At 36.6% G+C, this 11391-nt stretch overlaps 2 protein-coding genes across 3 annotated transcripts; one reads left to right on the forward strand and one right to left on the reverse strand.

The window, feature by feature from the left end:
* Positions 1–1687: 1687 nt before the first annotated feature.
* Positions 1688–6098, forward strand: LOC108338488 (polyamine oxidase 2). The gene is made up of 10 exons (XM_052880415.1): positions 1688–2014; positions 2662–2777; positions 3378–3466; positions 3568–3681; positions 3832–3919; positions 4082–4167; positions 4257–4359; positions 4797–4894; positions 4987–5416; positions 5608–6098. Exons 1-10 carry the CDS (start codon positions 1975–1977, stop codon positions 5911–5913), a joined length of 1470 nt encoding a protein of 489 aa, XP_052736375.1. The 5' UTR covers positions 1688–1974; the 3' UTR covers positions 5914–6098.
* A 1436-nt stretch (positions 6099–7534) lies between these two features.
* On the reverse strand, positions 7535–10729 carry LOC108337201 (protein DETOXIFICATION 41). Of its 2 annotated transcripts, XM_017573673.2 has the most exons (8): positions 10347–10729; positions 9578–10122; positions 8884–8970; positions 8697–8753; positions 8380–8618; positions 8170–8288; positions 7986–8072; positions 7535–7880 (listed from the first exon to the last, which is right to left on the reverse strand). In XM_017573673.2, exons 1-8 carry the CDS (start codon positions 10671–10673, stop codon positions 7806–7808), a joined length of 1536 nt encoding a protein of 511 aa, XP_017429162.1. In that variant the 5' UTR covers positions 10674–10729; the 3' UTR covers positions 7535–7805. The 2 variants fall into 2 exon arrangements, with proteins under 2 accessions (XP_017429162.1, XP_052736306.1); XM_052880346.1 differs by having other exon boundaries at positions 8380–8753.
* Positions 10730–11391: the final 662 nt, after the last annotated feature.

The raw sequence follows: 11391 nt of genomic DNA on the forward strand, positions 1-11391 counted from the left end.
TCGTCCATGGCCTCATTGTAACTTAGCCAAATTTGGGCAGCATTAATCCGGTTGCCAAATATTCCCTTAAGAACTCGGCCTCCAAAGGCCTCAGTTTTTTGGCCTGTAATAACCAGACACGTTCAAATATGGCCTAACAGGATCTCGGCCGAACGATAAGCCTCTCCATCGTTTGACGACTCAGCCAATCGGCTTCCAAAGGCCTCTACTTCTTGAGTTCCCGAAGGCCCCACCGTTCGGCCAAATCTGGCCTCAGGGATTCGGCCTCTAAAGGCCCCAATTTGTCGGCCTCCGTGGCCCCCACCATTCGATCATATCTTGACCCCCAGGTCCACTGTTAACCGTTCGGCCTCCGTGGCCTCGACTTGGCCTCCAAAGGCCTCCACCTCTCGGCCTTCGAAGGCCTCACCCATTCAACCTCCAAAGGATTCGAGCTCTTGACGACTTATTGGCCTCTCGTCTTGGCCTCCAAGGGCCTCAACCTCTCGGTCTAAATTCTCAGCCTTGAATGGCCTCAACAAGCATGACTGTTTGTCTTCCGTCCACTCACCAACGAGCAGAAAGGACTTAGAAACGAAAGAAACCAGGGATCTCGTCCCTTTTTATGAAAGCCATCTACAAAACCCCTTCGCATAATAAAATTATGCTCGGGTTTGGGGGGCTTATGTACCGTCCGGTCCTCCTGAGACATAGACCGAGCGAGCGGTTAACCCAATGCCACCCACCCAGGTCACAATCATGACCGAGCGTCCAAGCTAACGTTGTCTGAGCTTACACAAACCGAGCGTTCCTCCAAGGTCGCCCGTTCATAAACCGAACGTCCCCATAGGTCGGCCATCAAAGACCGAGCGTCCAATGTGACCGATCAGTAGAACCGAGTGGTCGCCCACCCAGGTTGACATCCCTGGCCGACCACCCTTCTGATCGGACGTCCCGACCGATCCTCACTAGGTCGACTACACGGTTAAGTACTAATGACACATTAAAGCCCTTAATGAAGATTAATGTATGATTGGGCCGTTATCAAGCCCACAAAAGGTAAAAGCCCATTACGATCAGTATAAATAAAGGTTCCAGGTATGATTTTTAGACAGATTGCTTACAATGCAATATACACATGCATTACAGACCACTTGGTCATGTTACTGACTTAAGCGTCGGAATGCCTTTGATAGGTATCCGACCGCCCGACTTGGAGAACTAGGAGATAACGAATATTACAAGCAAGATTCGAAGACGAGAGAGTCCGTCCGCCCCTTCCTAGCGTGTCCAGCCCTAAACCGGAGGTAATCGTTCGTCCTCTTTCTAGTACCAACAACATCCACCCGATCTTCGACAAACTCTTAAGTGTTTTAACATGGTAAAACCAGATCCCACCAAAACATATAATTAATTATAACTATAGTTAATAATAAGATACCAGAAAAAACTGCGAATATTTGATATTGCCATCGGAAAAAGTTGAAGTTTCACGTAGTACTGCTTTACAATTTCTTTTTAAAAATTTTAAAAAATATAATTAACAAATTTTAAAAGATCAAAAAGACGTCACACGTGACGAGAAAGACTTGTTTCAATTTTTTAAAAATAAAACCCAATTAAAAAAACCTAAGAAAGCTAAGAAAAATCTAGAAATCATATTTATGATTAAACCATTAAATTATTATGTTATAAATTTTCTTTTCCTTTTTTCCTTCTCTCTATTTTCTCCCAAACCAAACCCTCACCAACCCTTTCGTTCTTTTCTTCCTCTCGTGGCGATCCGATCCGGCTGAGAGCTCTCCTTTGGCCTCTGCAAAATTAGCTGCATGAGCTGGTTTGGGAAGCTACGCTTATTCGCCAATTTCAATTCCTTTCACTTTATTACTTCTCTCTTAATTTTTACCCTCCATTTCTCACCTCAATCTTCTTTCTCTCTATTCAATTCCAACGCTAAAACCAATTTCCATCGTAATTTCCTCATACCGTCTCATTATGAACTCCCCATTCAAGAGTAATCATCAATTACGCAGAGGTTTCTTAATTCTTCATCGCCATGCTGTTTTTTCAATTATTGTTATGCCTTTGTTTATTTCTCGTGCCTGCAGTTTCAGTATAATTTGATTTCGTTTTGTAGATATAAGTGCATTTTCTTGGCAACTACTTTTACGATACAGTAATCATGTGTCTAACCAAATGCATTTTGTAGAATGAAAGGTTTAACGTTAACCCGTGCATGTGTAGTTTGAACTTTCGAATAGATCTAGGGTTAGGCTGGTAGGGTGGGTCTAGCAATTGAACTTTCAAAAGTTATCTTATATATTTGGAAGAATAAGATTGCACTCTCTTGGAGTCTAGGCGTGGAGATGACTAATGTTTTGGCGAGTTTTACTCTCTCAATTGCAAGGTTTTAAACTGTTGTCTTGGTTGTGGACTGTTTTTCAGACAAAACCTGGGTTAGGTGCTTAGAAAAAAAGATTACGATCGTGATGTTTTTTTTAGTGCTGAATATTGAGTGTGATTTGGAGAGGGAAACAACCTCTGGGGTCTTCCCACCGAATTATAAGTGCAGAAAGTCAAACTGAGCATTGTGTATCTGAGAGTCATTTTTTTTTCTCAAGTTTTGCATCTATTTCTTTGTATCTGCTAAAATGGACTTAGATCCCCTCTCCTTCCTTGTAGACCTTTGCTGTGCAAATGATCACAAACAGCAGGAGAGGTCCCCTTCGGTTATTGTCATAGGAGGTGGCATGGCTGGGATTGCTGCGGCACGGGCGCTTCATGATGCCTCATTTCAGGTATCCAGGCAAATAAAATCTTTAGCTATCTTTCACAGAAAATTTTGAGTTTATTGGACTTGCATGCTACTCTAATACACAGTTATTGATACTTTATTCAAGTTGTGCTGGTGGCTACCTGCATGGCTGCAATGATCCGTATATGAGATTGCAAGTAACTGATTGAATAATGAATACTATTAAAAATTAATTCTTCTGTGTTGAACCTCGTTCTGCATCCTCAAGAAGTTTAAAGTTAATTTTAATCTATTTCACTGGAAAAAAAAAATTTGAACTGTTCTATTGTTGTGTTTGTTATGTTTTGGCTCAATTTAGAGACAACGTCTAGGTAAGGTTGTTTACATGAAAACATTTTATAATAGCTGGTAAACTATCCTGGGTAGTACCAGTTTACTTGGTAAATTTGCTAGTTTAGAATTGGATTGTTTTGTACATTGGTAAAAATAAACCATAGGATTGAAGAAAATTAAAAACTGTAGGAAGTGACAAAAACAAGCGAGCATATATTTAACAAATAAAGAGAGACAACCTCTCCTTTAATTTTTTTAATTTCCCCTCTTGATCATACATACTTTTTAACTTGTTATACTTTTCTGTCAGGTTGTTCTTTTAGAATCTAGGGAAAGACTTGGTGGCCGAATTCACACTGATTACTCATTTGGCTTTCCTGTTGACCTGGGTGCATCATGGTAATACTTACACTCTTTGTTCTCCTTTTTCTTTTCATACATTATCAAGAATGTGGCATTTCTCCCTTTACTAGTATTAAAAGTGGCAGACAATGATTCAGGTTGCATGGAGTTTGCAAGGAGAATCCACTAGCTCCATTGATTGGGAAGCTGGGACTACCCCTTTACCGTACAAGCGAGGATAATTCTGTCCTTTATGACCATGATTTGGAAAGGTAAAGAGTGTATCTTTTTTATGTTTAAATGATAAGATGTCTGTTTCTGCTGTACTTCCACGATTAATTGACTACTGTAGAGTATGCTTCAATTTAACCTCTGCTTATACTGAATAATATACATTGTTGAATACAATCAACTTCTTGCAGCTATGCACTTTTTGATATGGATGGGAATCAAGTTCCCCAGGAGTTGGTAACAAAAATTGGTGAAAAGTTTGAAGTGATTTTACAAGAGGCAAGTATGTTAATATTTCTAATTATATGGTTTATCTGATATATTGAATTTCAATCATCAAAAACACAAATTTTGTGGATTACGTTGCTTTTCTGATTTATTCTGTCAATGATTTCACTTATTATGAGCATCACCTCTAAATATTGATCCTGTCTAATGCAGGCCAACAAAGTAAGAGATGAATTCAGTGAAGACATGTCCATACTTCGTGCACTTAAACTTGTTTTTGAAAGAAAACCAGAATTGAGGTCATTATGGCATATAAAATCCTTTGATCACTGTTATTTATTTTCTTGAAGCTCAAGTAATATATAATTTAACTTTCTCTATTATGCAGGTTGGAAGGGCTTTCCCACAAAGTGCTGCAGTGGTATTTGTGCAGATTGGAGGGCTGGTTTGCTGCAGATGCTGATGCCATATCGCTGAAATGTTGGGATCAGGTAATTTGACAAAACCTGGTTCGAGATGTTTCGGTTCCGTTATAGGCTTATGCCACTGAAATTTGAATTGCACGACAAACCATTGATAGGTGGTGGCCTGAAGTGAATGAGAAACTTTTTCTGTTTCAGATGTCTATTGTAGTTATTGTTATGTGTGTGTGTGTGTATGCTTTTAGTTGGAGAATAAAGTGTTGATTGTAACGTTTCAAACCCACAGTTATGCCCTAAAGGTTTGGGTTTGAGGTTACATTACAAGCTGTGCCATTTATACTTGTTTTTGTTTAGTATATTAGATATTAGATTAAATAATGCATTACGAGATGGATAAGTGGCTTCATATGTGATTCTAGTCCCATGTGCCAGTTAACTGTTAATTACCACTCGCATTAACCTTTTTTGTGTCTGTAACTTATTCTTCCCTTTTTATCTGCCCACAGGAAGTATTGCTACCCGGTGGTCATGGTCTTATGGTCAGGGGTTACCAGCCAGTTATAAATACCCTAGCCAAGGGTCTTGACATTCGCCTTGGACACAGGTATGTATTAGTTTAAGTTGAGTTTTGAAAATCTGTGTCCTCAGTTATGTTCCTTAACTAAATTTAATGGCATCGATAATACATCTTCTCAGGGTAACAAAAATAGTTAGGCAATATAATGAAGTAAAGGTGACAGTGGAAAATGGGAAAACATTTGTTGCAGACGCTGCTATTGTTGCTGTGCCTCTTGGGGTGCTGAAGTCAAAGAGCATACAATTTGAGCCAAAGCTACCAGACTGGAAAGAAGCTGCCATTTCTGATATTGGAGTTGGGATCGAAAATAAAATAATTTTACACTTTAAAAATGTTTTTTGGCCCAATGTGGAATTCTTAGGAGTAGTTGCAGAGACATCATATGGATGCAGCTACTTTCTTAATCTCCACAAGGCTACGGGTCGCCATGTCCTTGTTTACATGCCTGCTGGGCAGCTGGCCAAAGACACTGAGAAAATGTCTGATGAAGCAGCTGCTAATTTTGCTTTCATGCAGCTCAAAAAGATCCTTCCAGATGCTTCTTCACCGGTAACCATAATATTTCTTATGTTTTATATTACCTTTTTGCTATGCAAGAGAAGTAAAAGCTACAACCCATATTTATTTAGGTGGCGGACACTTAAGTGTTGTTCATTTTAGTTCCTGAACTAATATTCTGACAATTGAATTCTGGACTACCTATTGTTGTTTCTGAGATGTAGTTTGTTTCAATTATGCAGATTCAGTATCTTGTGTCTCGATGGGGTACAGATATTAATACGTTAGGTTCGTATAGCTATGATGCAGTTGGAAAACCACATGATCTGTATGAGAGGCTACGGGTTCCTGTAGATAATTTATTCTTTGCGGGGGAAGCAACAAGTATGCTGTATACGGGGTCTGTGCATGGTGCATTCTCTACTGGAATGATGGCTGCTGAGGACTGCAGAATGCGTGTCCTGGAGCGATATGGGGAGCTAGATTTGTTCCAGCCGGGAATGGGAGAGGATGCTTCAGTGATACCACTCCAGATCTCTCGTTTATAATCTCAGGAGGCATTCATTATACACCTCCTTCTGCATCGCTTCTGTTGTCTATGTTGTGTTGAACCCTTGATGTGTATACCTAGACTTTGATAAATTTCATGAATACGCAGAAATGAGTTATTAATTTGGAAAGACATGCGTGTGAACATTTAGTTATAGTTGTAATGCTAACACATTGCTGCTTACTTTACTGTCTTAAAGCTCTATTTTATCGCACAATCATTGAGTAGACCAGTATATTATCAAGTAATTTTCACACCGAACTGATCTAAGGTGTGTTCATTCTGTGGACAATGCTTTAGAAACAAAGGGGGCTCAGTTTTTAAGTCTTTAGAAAATTATTTGGATGTTGAAAATGAGACTAAGGCTATGAAGATAGAGGTTGTGCATGTTCGTTATTGCTGTTTTTTTACTGGAAGTATGACAGAAGCTTTACTGGAAATGTTGTAATTAAAATTAAAATTTGAAATTTACCTTTCTAGAGAACTTATTTTGTAATTTTAAGCTAGAAATTTTCGCATTCCAAAACTTAATCTTTGGACCGAGGTCCAGCTGGAAGTTCATTATGACGTGCTACCTGGTGGAATTTCTAATAATTTTTGTTGGTTTTTCCTTCGGATATGGTTCCAAAAACTGAATTCAGTGGCTTTTAAATTCTATATTCAATTTTTAGTTATAAGAAATTTTTAAATAATTTTTGTTGTAGAAATTAATTGTGATAATCACTACCCACAAGTTATGTGGAATATCTATGTATACCTCGATATGCGTACATGTGAGTATGGGCGCATAGGAGATGACGAAAAACACGAAGTATGGAACTGTGTGGACTTGGTGATGGACGAGAAAATGAATGGTTGAAAGCTCATGTGTTTTTTTTTTTTTTCGATAATGATTACTATTGGCTTGAGAGCTAATAGTTCCAAATGTTGCTGCCATGATCGAAGTAGAAACTCCAGCTAGTTGTAGAGATTGATTATTTCAGCAACATTTATAAAAAAAACATTCCAAAATTTAAAATAGATATACGTAAATTGATTTTAATTTTTAAAAAAACTTCAATTATTGTTTTTGGTTTTTGTTTTATGTTACATTTACTTATCAGTGTTCATATTTCAGAGACAGAAGCAGAAAATTTTCATATTCTAAACCTTTTGAAGAGTAATTTTACATACTAAACATGAAGGTGACCAACAGTAAGGAAATAATTAAAAGAAATGGACAAAATAACATAGGCCATCCAAAACAAGTTTTGTTGTCACAGGCCAATGCTTTATTAATTCTTCAATGGCATCATCAAAATTATTAGGATAATGATGAATAAAATAATATCAATCCAATAATAAAACGGATTCATCCAATTTGAAAAAGTAGTATTTTAAATTAAATCTCACTAATTTTGATTCGATCCATTTAATTGGTTACCAAATAGATTTAAATTAGTTTAGTCTAAGTTCGTTTTTAGAAAAAAAAACATTATCTATAATTTTAGAAAGATTAAAAATGATATTATTTTATCAAGAGAAACCTATACATGTTAGAATTGATATGTTAAATCAAGTCATTTTGGAGAAACATTGTATCAAAATCAATTTTGTAATATTTGTTATCCAAACAAAAGTCAGGTTACAACAAACTCGTGTTTATTTATCATTACTTTCATAAGATCTTGTTGATTGAAGATCAATTCTTGAAACAAAACTGCATGGCATAGTTGTTCTGACGGTGAAATTTGGGTTTTCATTATTACATATTAGATTCTCAAAGTTATGTGAACAGAAAGATAGAGAGAAGAAAGTCCTCAAGAACATTCCTTTGGTACTCCTACACTACATTCCTATGAAGATAAGGTGCATTCCTACCACCAAGCCATGAAGAAAAAAGATGAATGCCTATGAGTCAGGAACCAGTTGATCTAAGGTGTCATTTTCTGCGGATCTTTTGATGCGAACAACAGCCTTTTCAACCTAAAAGGAATTAAAATTCGGTTCAGAAATTCGCAACTTCACATGTGAGAAACAATGATGTGATGTAACATATGTAAGATGTTAGCAGAGTAAAGTTTTGATTACCTCTGCTTGCCAATTTGTTCTGGCAGTCAGAACTATTAGAGTTGCTGTCTGTATAAGAACTCCAAGGATCATTCCCCACCAAATACCCTATAAAATTTACAAATACATTGCATGAAATTTCTTCTTCACAAACTTAACAAGTGAGAGCTGGACAGAATCAGTGACAGAAATGTTCCAAACTTACATCAACTCCTAAAGAAGTTTTAAAGCCAAGAACACATCCAACAGTAAGACCAACAAAATAGTATGAACCCAAGTTTACATAAGCCACTACTGCTTGCCATCCACTTCCAATTGCCACCCCTGAAATTTTTCCAAGAAAAATTAACCATAGGAGGGATAAACCAAAGTTAGTGCTTGTGATTGTGCTTTTTCACTTTTATGGCTTTATTACCTGACAGTATTGGTTGAATGCCATTCAGGAAAACAGAAATGGCAAGCAAGGGAGTCAAATGAGACACAGCCTCAATGACTTCAGTGTCAGAAGTGAAAAGTTTGCTCAAAGTAACACGGAATATCAGAATAATGGAACAGAAAATCACACTAACGAGGATGCTGGTTCCACTCACTACAAAGACAGAAAATTTTGCTATTCTTGGATGGGATGCTCCTAATTCATTGCTGACTCTGATACTGCAATGATGGATCATTTCATTAGCAAGCTTTTGAGAAGGTTTTTGGAATGGAAAAGCACATTGTTTTGTTGCTAACCTGGCTGCTGTACTAAGGCCCAACATGAATTGCATATCCCAGTTCAAATAGTTCATACTGAAACCACATTAAGATAGAGGGTATGATTGTTGATAATAATCTGAGTATAAATCCCATACTGGGTAAAAATGACAAAATTAAAGCACAAAACAAGAAGAAATATTCCAAGACTATGTTTATTGCATACCAAATTGAAATTGAGTCCAGTGAGATTGTGGGATTGGAGAGAAGTCCTGATATAAGCACCAGTCCTTGGCTGTACCATATTTCCAAACTGCATTAAGATGCCTTTTTAGATTAGTAGAACAAATTGATGTAAATTATCATGTGTGTGACTGTGTCTATGCACTATGCAGAATAACACTATGTTGGGATAGAAGTTGCAAGATATTTAGAGAATTTCTTATGTATTAAATAAGGAATGAAGATTTTAATGCTGAGAGTAAAAGTACTTGAGTTTCTTTAACTGAAATCTACACATTAGCTAAATAGTTCATGCACTAACTTCAAAAGGGGTTTCTTCAAAAGTTTCCTTTATGACTATTTTAGAGAAACTAAAAAATATAATAAATTTTCTTGAATTTAAGAAAATATTTATAATCTTTTTGTCACATTCATTTTTATAGCACAATAAATGTATAAAAGTAAAAGTTAAGTGAAAAGTAAGAGTATAAATGATAAAAAAAAAGGTAAGTAGTACAGTCAGTAGAAAAAATATCTTTCAAAAATTCTATAGTACTTTAAAAGTTATAGCCACCTCAATTTTCTTTTTTGTTAGCAATTGTAAATGGTGTATAGAAATTAAGATTCATTTATGTGTAAAAGACTGTATGTAAAAGTAAAAACTGGGGAGAGATTGACATATAGTGATAAAGTCATACCATAACATGACAGCAGAAGCAACTGTGAGCTTGAAATAAGGCCAAATTCCTCTGAAGGCTTTTACACTGAAACCAGTCCATGTTTCCTTGCATGAAGGGCTAAATATGATGTAGAAGCCATTCAACAAGACAAGAAGCCACCAAGAAAAACTGAGACAAAGGGCTGCCCCTAGAAGGCCATAGTCCAAAACATAGACAACTACCCAAGTGAGAAGAATGTGAACAAGGAACACACCAACTGACATATATGCAAGAGGATTCACAATGTTCTGAGCTTGGAGGAACCTCTGCATTGGACAGCTTATAGTAAATGCATAGAGTTGGGGAATGAGTCCCCGGGAAAACACTTGCCCTCTCTCTGCTATGCTCTCTGACTGTCCTATGGCTTTCAGAAAATCCCCAGAAAACCAGTACAGAAATGAAAGAATCACTGCTGCTCCAATGTGTAAGATCACTGCTCTTTGCAATATGATGCTCATTGCTCCAAGCTTTTTTGCCCCATATGCTTGCCCACACACAGTTTGCACTGCACTTGCCATTCCCAACTGTTTAAGCAAAATATATGCAATCATCACAAATATTCAATCAATACTAGTATCATAATACTCTTACTCTGCTATACACTTTGTACAGTTTAAATGACTTAAAACTACACAAACATGAGGATGTTAAGTAAAAAGTAAGAAGAAAACATTCATGAAATTGCATATGATTTTGTACAAGTGAAAGAATATGTTCAAAAGAGTATGTTAAGTAGTAGTGTTCGTACCATAATACCATAAGCAAGACCCTGAATACCAACACTGGCTAGAGATGCCCCAGCAAGCTCTAGAGACCCCAAATGGCCAGTGAACATCAAGGTCACAAAACTAAGCATGTAATTGAAAATGGACACAACAATAGAAGACCCAGAGAGAAGCCATAGGAGCCTTGACTCCCACACAACAAGCTTTGACCACCATTTCAATGCAATAGGCCTATGTTCCAAGAATTCTTCAATGGCCTCAGATGACAAATTTTGAATCTGTGTGTGCGAGTCAAGCCTCACTAGTAAGGGTTGGTGCTCCAAAGTGCCATTGAAGTCCACGGAGCCCATGGTTATTGTGTGCACTTACTGTACAAATCACAACCAGTTTGAGTGCATGGAGTGAGACATCACAAATAAGCAGTTATTTATGCATGTGGAAGAGTGAAATATTTGTTCACCAAAGATTATGCAGCTAACCTTCCAACATGTTGTGTTGCAGTTGTGTCCACGTGCTTGCATATGGTATCTATTTATTTGTACATCAAAAAATGGAATCTTTTTAATGTCACCATTGATAAATAATTAGATGGCTCTCTCCAATGTAGTAATAAAAAAAAAAACAATTTTCTACCCTTTTGAAAGATTGGTAGACTGACACTAGAAAATATGTACAAAAAGTTAACAGAAAATGTGATTTGTTCAAAATGAGAAGAACTGACATTCCGTCATGAAGCAGCTGAAAGTCTTCAATAGACTGTTAGAGTATCAGAAGAACGAAAAAAAAAAGGTGAGAAAGAAAGAAAAGGATAGAAAAAACATTCCATTTTTCTCTTGAAAATGGTATGATAAAAGATACTTTTTAGACTTCCTTCCCACCTCCTATAATTAAATGCAAAGTTTCTTTCTACATATATATATATATATATATATATGTATATGTATGTATATATATGTATGTATATATAAATTTACTAACTTTCAAAATAAATATCTTAAAAAATTATATTTAATATTTTTAATTGATTAATAGTATAAAAACTTTCACTTTAATAAAGTACATTCAATG

Source organism: Vigna angularis, chromosome 7, assembly GCF_016808095.1.
Source record: "Vigna angularis cultivar LongXiaoDou No.4 chromosome 7, ASM1680809v1, whole genome shotgun sequence".
NCBI classification, from domain to species: Eukaryota; Viridiplantae; Streptophyta; class Magnoliopsida; order Fabales; family Fabaceae; genus Vigna; species Vigna angularis.